This window comes from Chelonia mydas, chromosome 1, assembly GCF_015237465.2.
Source record: "Chelonia mydas isolate rCheMyd1 chromosome 1, rCheMyd1.pri.v2, whole genome shotgun sequence".
In the NCBI taxonomy this organism is placed as follows: domain Eukaryota; kingdom Metazoa; phylum Chordata; order Testudines; family Cheloniidae; genus Chelonia; species Chelonia mydas.
Window position 1 is genome coordinate 275,473,699 of NC_057849.1, and position 21,720 is coordinate 275,495,418.

General features: G+C 44.3%; 1 protein-coding gene across 1 annotated transcript in view; it reads right to left on the reverse strand.

The window, feature by feature from the left end:
• The window catches only part of ACSS3 (acyl-CoA synthetase short chain family member 3), a 135,748-nt gene that overhangs the window by 22,221 nt on the left and 91,807 nt on the right, over positions 1-21,720 (reverse strand). The window contains exons 10-11 of the mRNA XM_007059031.4: positions 20,770-20,865; positions 13,909-13,972 (exon numbers count right to left, since the gene is read on the reverse strand). Of these exons, the coding sequence (XP_007059093.3) occupies positions 13,909-13,972; positions 20,770-20,865 (160 nt within the window). The remainder of the gene's footprint in view (positions 1-13,908; positions 13,973-20,769; positions 20,866-21,720) is intronic.

The window sequence follows — 21,720 nt, forward strand, 5'->3', positions numbered from 1 at the left end:
CTTTCTTGAGCTACAGCTCACTTTATCAGATAGCTCATGAAAGCTTATGCTCTAATAAATTTGTTAGTCTCTAAGGTGCCACAAGTATTCCTTTTCTTTTTACGGATGCAGACTAACACGGCTGCTACTCTGAAACCTATTATATCCTAACAGTACTTGTGTAGCATTTTTATTTCTAGCTGTACAAAACTGTAGGCTGTGAACCAGCATAGGGCATAAAAAGTGAGAGCTTTTGTTATTTGGAAGGTGTTTGCATGCAGAGTGCGCAGCCATGAGATTAAGAATTCTAAAATATTTTTGTACCTGGGAACTCTGATTATGACCCAGAGTGTTCAGGAATTACTTCAAGAAGGACACATAATTAGATTTTTTTTTAGGTCAAGCCATCTACAGGAGGAGTGCTCACATTCTTGGGAAGGAGCGGTTGGCTGACTTTTCTTCTAACAAGTAGAAGTGAATATGAACATAAAAAAAAAAAAACCTTTTCAGCTGCCCTAGACTTTGACACTAGTAGTTATTGTATGAAGACAAACAATGAATGAAAGAGGAAGTTAGAGAAAAGGCTTAAAGTTTGACCACAGCTCTAATAATCAGGGAACAATTGCAGAATTTAATTGCATGAAACCTGTTCACAAAGCTCTGGTAGTCAGGCTTAGCAAGAATATGTGGGAAGCACATATACAGAGATTTTAAATGAACTCTGCAAAACCTGATGTTAGAGTATCTAAAAGCTTTCTTCTAAATGGATCAGAGGGAATTACAGTAGAACCTCAGACTTACGAATATCAGAGTTACGAACTGATCGGTGAACCAGACACCTCATTTGGAACTGGAAGTATGCAATCAGGCAGCAGCAGAGACCCAAACCAGAAAACCAAAAAACCCAAATACAGCACAGTACTACGTTAAATGTAAACTACTAAAAAAATAAAGGGAAAGCAACATATTGCTTCTGCATAGGAAAGTTTCAAAGCTGCATTAAGTCAATATTCAGCTGTAAACTTTTAAAAGAACAGCCATAACATTTTGTTCAGAGTTGTGAACAACCTCCATTTCTGAGATGTTCGTAACTCTGAGGTTCTACTGTACTTTAAAATGGACGACAAAATGGACAGACGTTCAGGTATATTCTGTAAGAAAACAGTCACATTTCCTTTCTAACAAATATTCAGGACCACTTACTGGAAAAGTTTACAAATCCTGTAACCCTGCTGTTAATGAAATACAGGACCTTGAAATCACTTCTGATTACTATCTCACTTTTCTCCACTTCAGTTGTGTTATGACTCTCTACTTTAGCTACTAGTTTGAGATAAATGTTTTATGCCATTTAAAAGATGGGCTGTGTGCTTTTTGATGGTATAAAATTGCATTAGTAGTTCTCTGGACAATGGTTGCTGAAGTCATGATACATTTAAATTGGATTTGGGGAAGTAAAATTGGAAGAAATGCCTTTTCCCCCAAATGGCCAAATTCTTTCCTGTTATACCATTGTAAATACAGAGTAAAGTAAATTGTGTGAAGTGAGTCCAGCTTTACATTGGGGTAAACGATTCAAGATTCAATGTTGCATGACGAGGCCAGGCTATGAATGCTGCATACTATTGGAAAACTAATTTAAACTTGAATTAATTTTTTAATAATATACCTCATTCATTTCTAGCTCTGACATTTTCTGAGATCTGACCTGCTATTTGGTATTGGTCCATTAGTCTATAAGTTTGTTTGTTATTGATCCAAGACAAAATACAGCAAGTCCTGGATTTGAGGGCGGTAAATTCCTGAATATAGGTTCGTAGCCATGTAGTTCAGGAATACCCCTAAACTACTGTTCTTTTAAAAAAAAAATTCTCAAAATCTTGGAAACCTAAGTACATAGCTTTCAGGAAACAAAATCTAATATGAAAAACTGATGTTAGCGCCTTGATAAACGAATTACATTAAACTGAGGACTCTAATGCATCAGAAAAAAAAGTAAGTTGTTGAAATTGTGGTATGAGTAAGACTATCTCCTCCTACTATATGAGTCCAAGTTCTCCAAGTCTAGCTTGATGGATTTTCTTATGTTACTTGAACAGGTACAAGCAACAAATAGTGTTTACAGAATTTGTAGTCATTGCCCAGGAGAATGGAAGCTTCTTGTTAGCATCCCAAACGCGCCCTCCCTCAAATAGAGGGCACAGGATGACTTCTGAGTTCCTATTCATCCTTCCCAGAATCTTTCTGAGCTTACCTGTTGACTGTCTAATTAACCCTTCGAATTCTTGGACCTGTATCTGTCCTGATGCCAAGCCTCTGACCCATTGTCTGTGACAGGCTATGCAGGTGTTAAAATCAGTGTGCTTTCTGAAGGAGTGGTTTCAGACAGCAAAGATCAAATTGCAGCAGTCCTGGAGTCTGTGTATTAGGTAAGCCCAATGATACTTCAAAGGTCTGTTGGCAGATGTGGGTATCTCTGCTCTCACCTCAACTTTCTTTCATATTGTCCAAGATTGTTGTAGCAGGATAGACCTAGCTGGATGTTACTGTTGCAGGTCAGGTCAACCCTGTATTCCCCTATGGGCTCCAGCAAGGGCACCCGCTTTTAGGCTCCCTGTTGCTCAGCTGTCACCTCTCTTGGGCAGAGACCCACATTTTGTTCCCTCCAGTCGTGGTCAGGGTTTTCCAGGCTGCATAGTTCCCTACCTACATTGTGTTATTCCTGGCAAGCCAGACTGCCTAAATAGGCCAGCGTTTACTCTTTGCTTTCTTTTCAGAGGCTGTAAACAGCATAATTGCCCATACGTATAAATTACTACACAGCTCTTCCTAATCAAGCACATTTATTCAAGTGAAAAGCATTACAGAGAAAACATTAAAAACAATAAAAGAGCCTACACGCGTGCTAATAAGCTTGACAGAGATCACCCCAACTTCAGCAAAGACTGGTAGGAGTCAGTCCTTCAAACCCCGCCAAGGGATTTTCCTGTGGTTAAAAACCTGTAGTTCAGAACAAGCATCCCCATAAAATGGTGAGTCCTTTCTTTAGATATCTTGGATCTTTGATCTTCAGATTCTGGGAATGGGTAAGCAGTAGACAATGATTTCCTCCTCATGGCATTGCTTTGAAAGGCTGCATTCAACCTCCCCTTTGAGATTCCCCAGGCAAACCACTTGACACTGTCCAAAAGTCCATTCTTGTCTGGCCCATTGTCCTTTGAAGTTCATAACATTTCCCAGGGCTCACAATAATACATTACCTTTGTGTTTAATATAATGGACTCCAAATAAACTTAATTCAATAAGGTTTAAGGATATTGCAGGAAATTGCCGTATCTGTTAGTTACCTCCTCTGCTTGGCGACACTCAAAAAGCTTATGATTTAAAAGGCTTACTGTGCCTCTCCTCCCTACCTCCACTTGCTGTTCACATGCATCAACCATTCTTAATGAGGCATCTCTAGCTATTATAAGCCATGCCTCTGAGTAGTTAGTATAGATAAGGGCACCACAGCCCTGGACAACAAGTTATTTGTCATCCTTCCTTTGTTACCAGGCAGCAAGGATTTGATTCTAACAGATTTCCAAGATAAAGACTGTATCCAAGAGGAGGTTCCAGGCTCTGTCCATGGAAACCTAAATGTCCTCTATTGAAATATAACCGAATTACTGAAGATTGTAACAAAGGTTGTGTGGACCATTGAAAAGGGCACTGGAGTTGGTCTCTGGATTCTGTTCCCAGCTATGCCACTGTGTGAGTTTGGGCAAATCAGAAGTCACTTCACCTCACCTCTGTGTAGTATGAAAAACACAATCCTTCCCTGTTGGGATGGTGGTTTCAGTATGCAGAGTCTGACAAATCAGAGACAGATCTTGTGCATTTGAAAAACAGAGAGTTTTCGGTCAATCTCTAATAATCTTAGTTATCACTTACTAATATTTCTTGTGGGCTCTTTTTCATGGGCTCACTGCCCTACTTCTGAAAGGGCTTTTCTTAACTGAAGATTCAGATTTCGCTGTCTGGAGATTTTTTTTTCTTTTAATTTTTAGTTTGGGGTTGGTTTTTTCATTCAAACCAGGTGCTTCTCCCTCTCAGTCTGTGTGTCGTTAGTTTAAGGCATAGGGTATTTGTGGCGGGGATGCTAATAGAAATCTTTAACTCCTCTATTTTGGTACCCAGAAATTCTATAATTCCTTTTGTTGTCTGTTCCTGCTCGAAACTGAGTGTGACATAAGTGGGCATTCATCAAATTAAGGTTTATAGACTGAGTGAATTAGTGTGCTGCAAGCCAGGGTATGAATCTACTACGTACTAGCTTCCTGTGTAGACCCTGTTACTGCACACTAGATGTTCCATAGTGCTCTGTATCAGGGTCTACCTAGCCGGTTAGTGCGTTGTAGCTTCTCACCCTGGCTTGCCTTGCACTAACTCCCCAGGTAGACAAGCTTTTTAGAAATTGTCCTTGTCCATCTGAAAAGTACCATTTGCAAGGGAAAAAAATGATCTCTTTCTTTACTTTGCAGTGATGGTTCTGGATGACAACAAGCAACCAGTGAAGGCCAAGACTTTAGGAAATATTGTGGTAAAGTAAGCAAGTCAAAACTTACAAGGTGTCTTATAATTAAGAGGAGCTGCCTTACATGAAAACTGTTGAGAAGGGCAAACTATTATTTTTTGGGAAAGACCTAAATAGCAGTGGCACATAAAGTAAGGAGGATGAGAGTAGAAGAGCATGGCTGTCTCTGATGTTGATTTTTTAGGAATCTCTCACTTTACCCTGCAACACTAATATGGGAGCACTCAACTCACCTGGTACAAAAGGCTTAAAAAAAACCCTCTATACTGCTTTTTTTCCTTACTGGCAGCCTTCTTTGCCATGTTTTTATTTGCCAGCATAAGAACAAGTCTAATTCCTGTGATGCAAGAGAACACTGCCATGTCTCCGACTTCCTCCTGATTCCGTGGAGGTCTTCAGCGTCACAGAATTACATGCTTGATTTCTAGGAGGATGAAGCAATGACTGCTTGCTGCTTCGTTGTCTAGCTGGCTCATCCTAAAGCAGCATTTGCAAATTGTTAGGTTTAGAATGATTGTTTCCTCATCCTACTAAAGCAAGAGCCCTTCTGTTATCTGAAAGTGTGGTTTCTATGGAAAAGGTTATTAGCCCTGGTCTACACTAGGAGTTTAGGTCGAATTTAGCAGCGTTAAATCGATGTAAACCTGCACCCGTCCACACGATGAAGCCCTTTTTTTCGACTTAAAGGGCTCTTAAAATCGATTTCCTTACTCCACCCTGACAAGTGGATTAGCGCTTAAATCGGCCTTGCCGGGTGAATTTGGGGTACTGTGGACAATTAGATGGTATTGGCCTCCGGGAGCTATCCCAGAGTGCTCATTGTGACCGCTCTGGACAGCACTCTCAACTAGATGCACTGGCCAGGTAGACAGGAAAAGGCCGCGAACTTTTGAATTTAATTTCCTGTTTGCATGTCACCTGCAGCTTGCCACGTGGCAAGCTCATCTGCAGGTGACCATGCAGAGCTCATCAGCAGAGGTGACCATGATGGAGTCCCAGAATCGCAAAAGAGCTCCAGCATGGACCGAACGGGAGGTACGGGATCTGATCTGTATGGGGAGAGGAATCCGTGCTATCAGAACTCCGTTCCAGTTTTCGAAATGCCAAAACATTTGTCAAAATCTCCCAGGGCATGAAGGACAGAGGCCATAACAGGGACCGAAGCATGCCGCGTGAAACTTAAGGAGCTGAGGCAAGCCTACCAGAAACCAGAGAGGCAAACGGCCGCTCCGGGTCAGAGCCCCAAACATGCCGCTTCTATGATGAGCTGCATGCCATTTTAGGGGGTTCAGCCACCAACCCCAGCCGTGTTGTTTGACTCCTTCAATGGAGATGGAGGCAACACAGAAGCAGGTTTTGGGGACGAGGAAGATAGCTCACAGCAAGCAAGCGGAGAACCGGTTTTCCCGACAGCCAGGAACTGTTTCTCACCCTGGACCTGGAGCCAGTCCCCCCGAACCCACCCAAGGCTGCCTCCCGGACCCACCAGGCAGAGAAGGGACCTCTGGTGAGTGTACCTTTTAAAATACTATACATGGTTTAAAAGCAAGCATGTTTAATGATTAATTTGCCCTGGCATTTGCAGCTCTCCTGGATGTACTCCCAAAGCCTTTGCAAAAGGTTTCTGGGGAGGGCAGCCTTATTCCACCCACCATGGTAGGACACTTTACCACCAGGCCAGTAGCACGTACTCGGGAATCATTGTAGAAAAGCATTGCAGTGTATGTTTGCTGGGTTCAAACAACATCCGTTCTTTATCTCTCTGTGTTATCCTCAGGAGAGTGATATCATTCATGGTCACCTGGTTGAAATAGGGTGCTTTTCTTAAGGGGACATCAGAGGTGCCCGTTCCTGCTGGGCTGTTTGCCTGTGGCTGAACAGAAATGTTCCCCGCTGTTAGCTGAGGGGCTAGCCACGTGGTGGGGGAGGCAAAATGCGACCTTGGAACGAAAGCACATGTGCTGTGTATGTAATGTTAACAGCAAGGTTTACCTGAAAGAGTGTAGCCATTGTTCTAGAAAATGTGTCTTTTTAAATACCACTGCCTCTTTTTTTTTCTCCACCAGCTGCATGTGTTTCAATGATCACAGGATCTTCTCCTTCCCAGAGGCTAGTGAAGATTAGAAGGCGAAAAAAACGCACTCGTGATGAAATGTTCTCTGAGCTCATGCTGTCCTCCCACACTGACAGAGCACAGACTATGCATGGAGGCAGACAATGTCAGAGTGCAGGAAAGCACAAATGACCGGAGGAGAGGTGGCGGGCTGAAGAGAGTAAGTGGGGCTGAAGAGAGGGCTGAAGCTCAAATGTGGCGGCAGCGTGATGAGAGGAGGCAGGATTCAATGCTGAGGCTGCTGGAGGATCAAACCATATGCTCCAGCGTATGGTTGAGCTGCAGGAAAGGCAGCAGGAGCACAGACTGCCGCTACAGCCCCTGTGTAACCAACCGCCCTCCTCCCCAAGTTCCATAGCCTCCTCACCCAGACGCCCAAGAACACGGTGGGGGGCCTCCGGCCACCCAGCCACTCCACCCCAGAGGATTGCCCAAGCAACAGAAGGCTGGCATTCAATAAATTTTAAAGTTGTAAACTTTTAAAGTTGTGTGGCCTTGTCCTTCCCTCCCCACCACCCTCTGCTGCTTCTCTCTCCACCACCCCTCCTGGGCTACCTTGGTAGTTATCCCCCTATTTGTGTGATGAATGAATAAAGAATGCATGAATGTGAAGCAACAATGACTTTATTGCCTCTGCAAGCGGTGATCGAAGGGAGGAGGGGAGGGTGGTTAGCTTACAGGGAAGTAGAGTGAACCAAGGGGCGGGGGTTTCATCAAGGAGAAACAAACAGAACTTTCACACCGTAGCCTGCCAGTCATGAAACTGGTTTTCAAAGCTTCTCTGATGCGCACCGCGCCCTCCTGTGCTCTTCTAACCGCCCTGGTGTCTGGCTGTGCAAACCAGCAGCCAGGCGATTTGCCTCAACCTCCCACCCCGCCATAAACGTCTCCCCCTTACTCTCACAGATATTGTGGAGCGCACAGCAAGCAGTAATAACAGTGGGAATATTGGTTTCGCTGAGGTCTAACGAGTCAGTAAACTGCGCCAGCGCGCTTTAAACGTCCAAATGCACATTCTACCACCATTCTGCACTTGCTCAGCCTGTAGTTGAACAGCTCCTGACTACTGTCCAGGCTGCCTGTGTATGGCTTCATGAGCCATGGCATTAAGGGGTAGGCTGGGTCCCCAAGGATAATATAGGCATTTCAACATCCCCAACGGTTATTTTCTGGTCTGGGAATAAAGTCCCTTCTGCAGCTTTTGAAACAGACCAGAGTTCCTGAAGATGCGAGCGTCATGTACCTTTCCCGGCCATCCCACGTTGATGTTGGTGAAACGTCCCTTGTGATCCACCAGTGCTTGCAGCACTATTGAAAAGTACCCTTGCGGTTTATGTACTCGCCGGCTTGGTGCTCCGGTGCCAAGATAGGGATATGGGTTCCGTCTATGGCCCCACCACAGTTAGGGAATCCCATTGCAGCAAAGCCATCCACTATGACCTGCACATTTCCCAGGGTCACTACCCTTGATATCAGCAGATCTTTGATTGCGTTGGCTACTTGCATCACAGCAGCCCCCACAGTAGATTTGCCCACTCCAAATTGATTCCCAACTGACCGGTAGCTGTCTGGCATTGCAAGCTTCCACAGGGCTATCGCCACTCGCTTCTCAACTGTGAGGGCTGCTCTCATCTTGGTATTCTTGTGCCTCAGGGCAGGGGAAAGCAAGTCACAAAGTTCCATGAAAGTGCCCTTACGCATGCGAAAGTTTCGCACCACTGGGAATCGTCCCAGACCTGCAACACTATGCGGTCCCACCAGTCTGTGCTTGTTTCCGAGCCCAGAATGGCGTTCCACCGCATGAACCTGCCCATTAGCACCATGATGCCCACATTGCCAGGGCCCTGCTTTGAGAGAAGTCTGTGTCCATGTCCTCATCACTCACGTACCGCGCTGACGTCGCCTACTCGCCCGGTATCGCTTTGCCAGGTTCTGGTGCTGCATATACTGCTGGATAATGCGCGTGGTGTTTAATGTGCTCCTAATTGCCAAAGTGATCTGAGCGGGCTCCATGCTTGCCATGGTATGGCGTCTGCACAGAAAAAAGGCGCGGAACGATTGTCTGCCGTTGCCCTGATGGAGGGAGGGGCAACTGACGACATGGCTTACAGGGAATTAAAATCAACAAAGGGGGTGGCTTTGCGAGAAACTGAATGGCCCCCTCAAGGATAGAACTCAAAACCTCAAGGATAGAGCTCAAAACTGGGTTTGGCAGGCAGTTGATTTCACAGAGGGAAGGAGGAGAAAATGAATACAAAACAAATCTGGTCTATTTCTTGTTTTGAGCCACTTCATCTATCTTTATACATCTTGACGACCGCTAGCCGTCGTCATCTCCTGGGTGCTCAGCAGAAGACGGTGCAGTATGACGGTACAGTATGACTAGCCATCATCTTCTGCTGGCTGGAGGTTAAAAGACAGTGCACTGCCGGTAGGACTGAATCACCACGAGACGAAACTTAAAAGGGAAATGACCTGGCTGAGTCACTCCCATGTTTGCCCAGGCGCCCGATTAAAAGAGCACCCAGGACTACGTCGATGACAGCTACCAGTCATACTGCACTATCTGCTGCCAAAAGGCAAACATGGATGGACTACGGTCATTTCCCTTTTAAGTTTCGTCTCGTGGTGATTCAGTCCTACCGGCAGTGCACTGTCTTTTAACCTCCAGCCAGCAGAAGATGATGGCTAGTCATACTGTACCGTCATACTGCACCGTCTTCTGCTGAGCACCCAGGAGATGACGACGGCTAGCGGTCGTCAAGATGTATAAAGATAGATGAAGTGGCTCAAAACAAGAAATAGACCAGATTTGTTTTGTATTCATTTTCTCCTCCTTCCCTCTGTGAAATCAACGGCCTGCCAAACCCAGTTTTGAGTTCTATCCTTGAGGTTTTGAGTTCTATCCTTGAGGGGGCCATTCAGTTTCTCGCAAAGCCACCCCCTTTGTTGATTTTAATTCCCTGTAAGCCATGTCATCAGTTGCCCCTCCCTCCATCAGGGCAACGGCAGACAATCGTTCCGCGCCTTTTTTCTGTGCAGACGCGATACCATGGCAAGCATGGAGCCCGCTCAGATCACTTTGGCAATTAGGAGCACATTAAACACCACGCGCATTATCCAGCAGTATATGCAGCACCGGAACCTGGCAAAGCGATACTGGGCGAGTAGGCGACGTCAGCGCGGTAACGTGAGTGATGAGGACATGGACACAGACTTCTCTCAAAGCAGGGGCCCTGGCAATGTGGGCATCATGGTGCTAATGGGCCAGGTTCATGCGGTGGAACGCCAATTCTGGGCTCCGGAAACAAGCACAGACTGGTGGGACCGCATAGTGTTGCGGGTCTGGGACAATTCCCAGCGGTTGCGAAACTTTCGCATGCGTAAGGGCACTTTTATGGAACTTTGTGACTTGCTTTCCCCTGCCCTGAGGCACAAGAATACCAAGATGAAAGCAGCCCTCACAGTTGAGAAGCGAGTGGCGATAGCCCTGTGGAAGCTTGCAATGCCAGACAGCTACCGGTCAGTTGGGAATCAATTTGGAGTGGGCAAATCTACTGTGGGGGCTGCTGTGATGCAAGTAGCCAACGCAATCAAAGATCTGCTGATATCAAGGGTAGTGACCCTGGGAAATGTGCAGGTCATAGTGGATGGCTTTGCTGCAATGGGATTCCCTAACTGTAGTGGGGCCATAGACGGAACCCATATCCCTATCTTGGCACCGGAGCACCAAGCCAGCGAGTACATAAACTGCAAGGTGTGCTTTTCAATAGTGCTGCAAGCACTGGTGGATCACAAGGGACGTTTCACCAACACCAACGTGGGATGGCCGGGAAAGGTACATGACACTCGCATCTTCAGGAACTCTGGTCTGTTTCAAAAGCTGCAAGAAGGGACTTTATTCCCAGACCAGAAAATAACCATTGGGGATGTTGAAATGCCTATATGTATCCTTGGGGACCCAGCCTACCCTTAATGCCATGGCTCATGAAGCCATACACAGGCAGCCTGGACAGTAGTCAGGAGCTGTTCAACTACAGGCTGAGCAAGTGCAGAATGGTGGCAGAATGTGCATTTGGACGTTTAAAAGCGCGCTGGCGCAGTTTACTGACTCGGTTAGACCTCAGCGAAACCAATATTCCCACTGTTATTACTGCTTGATGTGCGCTCCATAATATCTGTGAGAGTAAGGGGGAGACGTTTATGGCGGGGTGGGAGGTTGAGGCAAATCGCCTGGCTGCTGGTTTTGCACAGCCAGACACCAGGGCGGTTAGAAGAGCACAGGAGGGCGCGGTGCGCATCAGAGAAGCTTTGAAAACCAGTTTCATGACTGGACAGGCTACGGTGTGAAAGTTCTGTTTGTTTCTCCATGATGAAACCCACCGCCCCTTGGTTCACTCTACTTCCCTGTAAGCTAACCACCCTCCCCTCCTCCCTTCGATCACCGCTGTCAGAGGCAATAAAGTCATTGTTGCTTCACATTGACGCATTCTTTATTCATTCATCACACAAATAGGGGGATAACTACCAAGGTAGCCCGGGAGGGGTGGTGGAGAAGAGAAGCAGCAGGAGGGGTGGTGGAGGAGGGAAGGACAAGGCCACACAACACTTTAAAAGTTTACAACTTTAAAATTTATTGAATGCCACCCTTCTGTTGCTTGGGCAATCCTCTGGGGTGTAGTGGCCGGGTGGCCGGAGGCCCCCCGACCGTGTTCTTGGGCGTCTGGGTGAGGAGGCTACGGAACTTGGGGAGGAGGGCGGTTGGTTACACAGGGGCTGTAGCGGCAGTCTGTGCTCCTGCTGCCTTTCCTGCAGCTCAACCATACGCTGGAGCATACTGGTTTGATCCTCCAGCAGCCTCAGCATTGAATCCTGCCTCCTCTCATCACGCTGCCGCCACATTTGAGCTTCAGCCCTCTCTTCAGCCCACCACTTACTCTCTTCAGCCCGCCACCTCTCCTCTCGGTCATATTGTGCTTTCCTGCACTCTGACATTGTCTGCCTCCATGCAGTAGTCTGTGCTATGTCAGTGTGGAAGGACACCATGAGCTCCGAGAACATTTCATCACGAGTGCGTTTTTTTCACCTTCTAATCTTCACTAGCCTCTGGGAAGGAGAAGATCGTGTGATCATTGAAACACATGCAGCTGGTGGAGAAAAAAAAAAGAGGCAGTGGTATTTAAAAAGACACATTTTCTAGAACAATGGCTACACTCTTTAAGGGTAACCTTGCTGTTAACATTACATACACAGCACATGTGCCTTCATTCCAAGGTCACATTTTGCCTCCCCCCACCACGTGGCTAGCCCCTCACAAGCTAACAGCGGGGAACATTTCTGTTCAGCCACAGGCAAACAGCCCAGCAGGAACGGGCACCTCTGCATGTCCCCTTAAGAAAAGCACCCTATTTCAACCAGGTGACCATGAATGATATCACTCTCCTGAGGATAACACAGAGAGATAAAGAACGGATGTTGTTTGAACACCAGCAAACATACACTGCAATGCTTTATTCTACAATGATTCCCGAGTACGTGCTACTGGCCTGGTTTGGTAAAGTGTCCTACCATGGTGGGTGGAATAAGGCTGCCCTCCCCAGAAACCTTTTGCAAAGGCTTTGGGAGTACATCCAGGAGAGCTGCAAATGCCAGGGCAAATTAATCATTAAACATGCTTGCTTTTAAACCATGTATAGTATTTTAAAAGGTACACTCACCAGAGGTCCCTTCTCTGCCTGGTGGGTCCGGGAGGCAGCCTTGGGTGGGTCCGGGGGGGGGACTGTCTCCAGGTCCAGGAGGAGAAGCAGTTCCTGGCTGTCGGGAAAACCGGCTTCTCCGCTTGCTTGCTGTGAGCTATCTTCCTCGTCCCCAAAACCTGCTTCTGTGTTGCCTCCATCTCCATTGAAGGAGTCAAACAACACGGCTGGAGTCGTGGTGGCTGAACCCCCTAAAATGGCATGCAGCTCATCACAGAAGTGGCATGTTTGGGGCTCTGACCCGGAGCGGCCGTTTGCCTCTCTGGGTTTCTGGTAGGCTTGCCTCAGCTCCTTAAGTTTCACGCGGCATTGCTTCAGGTCCCTGTTATGGCCTCTGTCCTTCATGCCCTGGGAGATTTTGACAAATGTTTTGGTATTTCGAAAACTGGAACGGAGTTCTGATAGCACGGATTCCTCTCCCCATACAGCAATCAGATCCCGTACCTCCCGTTCGGTCCATGCTGGAGCTCTTTTGCGATTCTGGGACTTCATCATGGTCACCTCTGCTGATGAGCTCTGCATGGTCACCTCTGCAGATGAGCTCTGGCCAGCGTGGCAAGCTGCAGGTGACCATGCAAACAGGAAATTAAAATTCAAAAGTTCGCGGGCCTTTTCCTGTCTACCTGGCCAGTGCATCTAAGTTGAGAGTGCTGTCCAGAGTGGTCACAATAGAGCACTCTGGGATAGCTCCCGGAGGCCAATACCATCTAATTGCATCCACAGTACCCCAAATTCAACCCGGCAAGGCCGATTTAAGCGCTAATCCACTTGTCAGAGGTGGATTAAGGAAATCGATTTTAAGAGCCCTTTAAGTCGAAAAAAAAGGGCTTCATCATGTGGACGGGTGCAGGTTTACATCGATTTAACGCTGCTAAATTCGACCTAAACTCCTAGTGTAGACCAGGGCTAATAACCTTTTCCATAGAAACCACACTTTCAGATAACAGAAGGGCTCTTGCTTTAGTAGGATGAGGAAACAATCATTCTAAACCTAACAATTTGCAAATGCTGCTTTAGGATGAGCCAGCTAGACAACGAAGCAGCAAGCAGTCATTGCTTCATCCTCCTAGAAATCAAGCATGTAATTCTGTGACGCTGAAGACCTCCACGGAATCAGGAGGAAGTCGGAGACATGGCAGTGTTCTCTTGCATCACAGGAATTAGACTTGTTCTTATGCTGGCAAATAAAAAACATGGCAAAGAAGGCTGCCAGTAAGGAAAAAAAGCAGTATAGAGGGTTTTTTTTAAGCCTTTTGTACCAGGTGAGTTGAGTGCTCCCATATTAGTGTTGCAGGGTAAAGTGAGAGATTCCTAAAAAATCAACATCAGAGACAGCCATGCTCTTCTACTCTCATCCTCCTTACTTTATGTGCCACTGCTATTTAGGTCTTTCCCAAAAAATAATAGTTTGCCCTTCTCAACAGTTTTCATGTAAGGCAGCTCCTCTTAATTATAAGACACCTTGTAAGTTTTGACTTGCTTACTTTACCACAATATTTCCTAAAGTCTTGGCCTTCACTGGTTGCTTGTTGTCATCCAGAACCATCACTGCAAAGTAAAGAAAGAGATCATTTTTTTCCCTTGCAAATGGTACTTTTCAGATGGACAAGGACAATTTCTAAAAAGCTTGTCTACCTGGGGAGTTAGTGCAAGGCAAGCCAGGGTGAGAAGCTACAACGCACTAACCGGCTAGGTAGACCCTGATACAGAGCACTATGGAACATCTAGTGTGCAGTAACAGGGTCTACACAGGAAGCTAGTACGTAGTAGATTCATACCCTGGCTTGCAGCACACTAATTCACTCAGTCTATAAACCTTAATTTGATGAATGCCCACTTATGTCACACTCAGTTTCGAGCAGGAACAGACAACAAAAGGAATTATAGAATTTCTGGGTACCAAAATAGAGGAGTTAAAGATTTCTATTAGCATCCCCGCCACAAATACCCTATGCCTTAAACTAACGACACACAGACTGAGAGGGAGAAGCACCTGGTTTGAATGAAAAAAACCAACCCCAAACTAAAAATTAAAAGAAAAAAAAATCTCCAGATAGCGAAATCTGAATCTTCAGTTAAGAAAAGCCCTTTCAGAAGTAGGGCAGTGAGCCCATGAAAAAGAGCCCACAAGAAATATTAGTAAGTGATAACTAAGATTATTAGAGATTGACCTAAAACTCTCTGTTTTTCAAATGCACAAGATCTGTCTCTGATTTGTCAGACTCTGCATACTGAAACCACCATCCCAACAGGGAAGGATTGTGTTTTTCATACTACACAGAGGTGAGGTGAAGTGACTTCTGATTTGCCCAAACTCACACAGTGGCATAGCTGGGAACAGAATCCAGAGACCAACTCCAGTGCCCTTTTCAATGGTCCACACAACCTTTGTTACAATCTTCAGTAATTCGGTTATATTTCAATAGAGGACATTTAGGTTTCCATGGACAGAGCCTGGAACCTCCTCTTGGATACAGTCTTTATCTTGGAAATCTGTTAGAATCAAATCCTTGCTGCCTGGTAACAAAGGAAGGATGACAAATAACTTGTTGTCCAGGGCTGTGGTACCCTTATCTATACTAACTACTCAGAGGCATGGCTTATAATAGCTAGAGATGCCTCATTAAGAATGGTTGATGCATGTGAACAGCAAGTGGAGGTAGGGAGGAGAGGCACAGTAAGCCTTTTAAATCATAAGCTTTTTGAGTGTCGCCAAGCAGAGGAGGTAACTAACAGATACGGCAATTTCCTGCAATATCCTTAAACCTTATTGAATTAAGTTTATTTGGAGTCCATTATATTAAACACAAAGGTAATGTATTATTGTGAGCCCTGGGAAATGTTATGAACTTCAAAGGACAATGGGCCAGACAAGAATGGACTTTTGGACAGTGTCAAGTGGTTTGCCTGGGGAATCTCAAAGGGGAGGTTGAATGCAGCCTTTCAAAGCAATGCCATGAGGAGGAAATCATTGTCTACTGCTTACCCATTCCCAGAATCTGAAGATCAAAGATCCAAGATATCTAAAGAAAGGACTCACCATTTTATGGGGATACTTGTTCTGAACTACAGGTGTTTTAACCACAGGAAAATCCCTTGGCGGGGTTTGAAGGACTGACTCCTACCAGTCTTTGCTGAAGTTGGGGTGATCTCTGTCAAGCTTATTAGCACGCGTGTAGGCTCTTTTATTGTTTTTAATGTTTTCTCTGTAATGCTTTTCACTTGAATAAATGTGCTTGATTAGGAAGAGCTGTGTAGTAATTTATACGTATGGGCAATTATGCTGTTTACAGCCTCTGAAAAGAAAGCAAAGAGTAAACGCTGGCCTATTTAGGCAGTCTGGCTTGCCAGGAATAACACAATGTAGGTAGGGAACTATGCAGCCTGGAAAACCCTGACCACGACTGGAGGGAACAAAATGTGGGTCTCTGCCCAAGAGAGGTGACAGCTGAGCAACAGGGAGCCTAAAAGCGGGTGCCCTTGCTGGAGCCCATAGGGGAATACAGGGTTGACCTGACCTGCAACAGTAACATCCAGCTAGGTCTATCCTGCTACAACAATCTTGGACAATATGAAAGAAAGTTGAGGTGAGAGCAGAGATACCCACATCTGCCAACAGACCTTTGAAGTATCATTGGGCTTACCTAATACACAGACTCCAGGACTGCTGCAATTTGATCTTTGCTGTCTGAAACCACTCCTTCAGAAAGCACACTGATTTTAACACCTGCATAGCCTGTCACAGACAATGGGTCAGAGGCTTGGCATCAGGACAGATACAGGTCCAAGAATTCGAAGGGTTAATTAGACAGTCAACAGGTAAGCTCAGAAAGATTCTGGGAAGGATGAATAGGAACTCAGAAGTCATCCTGTGCCCTCTATTTGAGGGAGGGCGCGTTTGGGATGCTAACAAGAAGCTTCCATTCTCCTGGGCAATGACTACAAATTCTGTAAACACTATTTGTTGCTTGTACCTGTTCAAGTAACATAAGAAAATCCATCAAGCTAGACTTGGAGAACTTGGACTCATATAGTAGGAGGAGATAGTCTTACTCATACCACAATTTCAACAACTTACTTTTTTTTCTGATGCATTAGAGTCCTCAGTTTAATGTAATTCGTTTATCAAGGCGCTAACATCAGTTTTTCATATTAGATTTTGTTTCCTGAAAGCTATGTACTTAGGTTTCCAAGATTTTGAGAATTTTTTTTTTTTAAAAGAACAGTAGTTTAGGGGTATTCCTGAACTACATGGCTACCAACCTATATTCAGGGAATTTACCGCCCTCAAATCCAGGACTTGCTGTATTTTGTCTTGGATCAATAACAAACAAACTTATAGACTAATGGACCAATACCAAATAGCAGGTCAGATCTCAGAAAATGTCAGAGCTAGAAATGAATGAGGTATATTATTAAAAAATTAATTCAAGTTTAAATTAGTTTTCCAATAGTATGCAGCATTCATAGCCTGGCCTCGTCATGCAACATTGAATCTTGAATCGTTTACCCCAATGTAAAGCTGGACTCACTTCACACAATTTACTTTACTCTGTATTTACAATGGTATAACAGGAAAGAATTTGGCCATTTGGGGGGAAAAGGCATTTCTTCCAATTTTACTTCCCCAAATCCAATTTAAATGTATCATGACTTCAGCAACCATTGTCCAGAGAACTACTAATGCAATTTTATACCATCAAAAAGCACACAGCCCATCTTTTAAATGGCATAAAACATTTATCTCAAACTAGTAGCTAAAGTAGAGAGTCATAACACAACTGAAGTGGAGAAAAGTGAGATAGTAATCAGAAGTGATTTCAAGGTCCTGTATTTCATTAACAGCAGGGTTACAGGATTTGTAAACTTTTCCAGTAAGTGGTCCTGAATCATTTGTTAGAAAGGAAATGTGACTGTTTTCTTACAGAATATACCTGAACGTCTGTCCATTTTGTCGTCCATTTTAAAGTACAGTAGAACCTCAGAGTTACGAACATCTCAGAAATGGAGGTTGTTCACAACTCTGAACAAAATGTTATGGCTGTTCTTTTAAAAGTTTACAGCTGAATATTGACTTAATGCAGCTTTGAAACTTTCCTATGCAGAAGCAATATGTTGCTTTCCCTTTATTTTTTTTAGTAGTTTACATTTAACGTAGTACTGTGCTGTATTTGGGTTTTTTTGGTTTTCTGGTTTGGGTCTCTGCTGCTGCCTGATTGCATACTTCCAGTTCCAAATGAGGTGTCTGGTTCACCGATCAGTTCGTAACTCTGATATTCGTAAGTCTGAGGTTCTACTGTAATTCCCTCTGATCCATTTAGAAGAAAGCTTTTAGATACTCTAACATCAGGTTTTGCAGAGTTCATTTAAAATCTCTGTATATGTGCTTCCCACATATTCTTGCTAAGCCTGACTACCAGAGCTTTGTGAACAGGTTTCATGCAATTAAATTCTGCAATTGTTCCCTGATTATTAGAGCTGTGGTCAAACTTTAAGCCTTTTCTCTAACTTCCTCTTTCATTCATTGTTTGTCTTCATACAATAACTACTAGTGTCAAAGTCTAGGGCAGCTGAAAAGGTTTTTTTTTTTTTTATGTTCATATTCACTTCTACTTGTTAGAAGAAAAGTCAGCCAACCGCTCCTTCCCAAGAATGTGAGCACTCCTCCTGTAGATGGCTTGACCTAAAAAAAAATCTAATTATGTGTCCTTCTTGAAGTAATTCCTGAACACTCTGGGTCATAATCAGAGTTCCCAGGTACAAAAATATTTTAGAATTCTTAATCTCATGGCTGCGCACTCTGCATGCAAACACCTTCCAAATAACAAAAGCTCTCACTTTTTATGCCCTATGCTGGTTCACAGCCTACAGTTTTGTACAGCTAGAAATAAAAATGCTACACAAGTACTGTTAGGATATAATAGGTTTCAGAGTAGCAGCCGTGTTAGTCTGCATCCGTAAAAAGAAAAGGAATACTTGTGGCACCTTAGAGACTAACAAATTTATTAGAGCATAAGCTTTCATGAGCTATCTGATAAAGTGAGCTGTAGCTCAAGAAAGCTTATGCTCTAATAAATTTGTTAGTCTCTAAGGTGCCACAAGTACTCCTTTTCTTGTTAGGATATAGATATTCAGGCCTGCCTGTAAAGGCCTATACTCTAAGAATTTAGGTGTATTCTTATCACTTAGCTAGTTACGGAGGTATAAAAGAAAGAATCAAAAATCACTGTCTGCCAGTGTAAAAGCCTTCTCTTACTGTGACAGTCTGAGGCCCTGTTCTTAGGCTAAGATCTTCGGCTAAGCAGGAGAAGCAGCCATAAGCTATTGGGCTGTTAGGAATACAATCCTGTCCTGATAATGCCTATCACCTCCAGAGAAAGGGAAGTGCCTAGAAAATGTAAAAGGAAACTTAGTTTGATAGCATCCTGTCTGGGAAGAACTCACGTATCGATAGCTGGGATGCGAAATCCTCATTTCTGTGTTGTTCTATCGTTGTAGTCCCCATTTCCCTATTGTTTGTCTGCATAATCTCTGTCTGGTTCTGTGATTGTTTCTGTCTGCTGTATAATTAATTTTGCTGCGTGTAAACTAATTAAGGTGGTGGGATATAATTGGTTAAATAATCATGTTACAATATATTAGGATTGGTTAGTCAAATTTCAGAAAAACGATTGGTTAAGGTATAGCTAAGCAGAACTCAAGTTTTACTATATAGTCTGCAGTCAGTCAGGAAGTAAGGGGGGCGATGGGAACAGGGAATGGGGGTGGGGAAATTCGAATCATGTTTTGCTAAGGGGGGGAATGGGAACAAGGACACAGGTAAGGCTCTGTGGTGTCAGAGCTGGGAAGGAGGACACTGTGGTAGGAAACTGGAATCATGCTTGCTTGAAGTTCACCCCAATAAACATTTAATTTTTTGCAAAATTTGGACTTCGGGTATTGTTGCTCTCTGTTCATGCGAGAAGGACCAGGGAAGTAAGCGGGTGAAGGAATAAGCCCCCTAACAAGTACGGAAACATAACGTGTTTAACAACTCTCTCAAATATGAGCCCCCTGTACAAGTCTGAACACAAACACTGTCTTCTTTGATAAAACGAATGGGGATGTGAGGCAGGTACAAATAGCCAGGATTTATACCCTTACTGTGTTGCTTTTTAGTTCATCATTACATATTTGTAGAGGTCACAGACTTCACAGGAAGAATCATCTTTATACATTTAAAATCAGGTGAGTTTTTATATTGAATTGTTGTGGAGAAAAAGATCAGATCAGTGTGTTTCTCAAACATATATGTACAATGTATATGCCCAACAAGCAAAACCATTTAGCCTCTGAACAACACATGAAGTCATAGATGTAAGCTACAGGTATGATAATACATTCTTAAAGCACTATTTAGCTACATAGTCTAGCTACTACTCCCTCTCCACCAATTATAAAGATGATCACTATTAACACTATTTTTCCTAACCACTACAAAACAATGTCATTGCTGGTTATGATTTAACACGAGATTACTGCAGATTATGGTTTGAAGCTCTGAGCGTTTCATAATATCTATTGCTCGTTTGTATGCAGGCATTCCAAACCTTCAGACTCAACAGTACAATGACAACTGCAGTAGTCAATTCCTTGTGCACTTTCAAATCTCACTGTATGCCAGAGAAATTTTGGGTGCACAAGGAATGCATCAGACTAACTACTGAAAGATGGAAAGGAATTTTTGCTAACAGGGCAGACTGCTAAGGATCTGACCTTGTGAGTTTTTGAGCACTTCCTGAAAAATGCAAGCATCTTCGACGGATACAGGATAAATTAAAACCCACATGATTAAGTGGTTGCTGTAATTTTAATTGTACTGGATACTGGAGCCTGATTGTAAGAACTGGTGCCTCTGCACCTGACAATGGTCAAAAAGCTGCATGTGTGCATGTGAGAGAGAGAGAGAAAATGGCTTTAAGTCAATCCTGAGGGCACTGGGCTGGTTCCAGGGGGCAACATGGAATAGCATCAGGTCTGCTCTAAACTGCGCCAATTGGTAACATACACAATTGGATCTCCTGGATGTGTCAGCTCCGAAATCATGTTTTCTTCCCCAGCCAAACTGGGGAGGAAGGAAAAATAAAGAAATGTTGGTGAGGAACTACTATGTTGACCCAACGTCACATGGACATTCCCCCAGTTAAGTAGCCAGTTAAGCCAGAGAGGTGCAAAACTGATGGAGGAGAGGCCAATTCTGGCCCTAGATAACTGCAATCTTAAGGCCCGATCTTGTGAGGTGCTGAGCTCTCACTCAGAAGTGCAAGCAACCTCCTCTCCTATTGATATACACTGCACACTCTTACCATTGTATCCTGGCACTGGTTTTCCTGCCTGTCCTGGTGGAGGAGTTGTTGAGTTTCCCAAACCAATGCAGGAAGCAGTAATTGCAGACCCAGTTTCTGTTATGTAATAAAGGAAAATTTGTCAGTTAAGGCTTGTACTTAGTGGTGCCAAGCTTTGTTTCTAGTTCAGCACATCAAAAATACATTCCCAGATGAGCAATGAAAGAAAGATTCATATAGAATATGGAATGAATGCAAATTTTCACCACAGAAATCAGAGTGTACCAAAAGGCCACGTTTCCATTCAATAACAGATAATTAAAAAAAAAATCTGTATTGCACTAAGTAAAAAGGAACCTGTAGCTTATTCTGCTTTGGACCTAGGGGAGTCAGAGAACAATAAATTACACATTTGCAAGAAACCTATAGATGATAGGACTGCTACATAAGATTATTTTATATATGTATTTTAAGGGTTGTCCCATCAACCAGAATCAAGAGGAACAATCTCTAGAAAACACACCAGCCTTGTCTTATTATTATTCTTCCTCTCTGTTTAGACTGTCCTAGTGCTTTCTGTGTAAGGTGGTTGCACGTAGCTTTAGTAGGCCAGGCTGACCACACACACCGGCATTCCTCCATTTCACTCCATGAGCTCCCAGGGTGCCATCCTCCCATCCCCCTTTATTTCAGGGATTCCATGTAACTTACCCCACCCACTCCCTCATGCCTGGGGCTCTATGTGTCCCCATCCTTCCCTCCCCTCCATGCAAATGGCTCTGTGTGCCCTCATCCCCCGTCCACGTCAGAAACTCTGTGATCCCCCCACCCATTTCCCCTCATGGCAGGGACTCTGTGTACACCCTCATTTCCCCTATACCAGGGCCCCCCAAATTACCTCCCACCATGGATTCGGTTTCATTCCCTCCCTTATACCAGTGTTCTTCCATTCCAAGAGCTCTGTGTATGCTC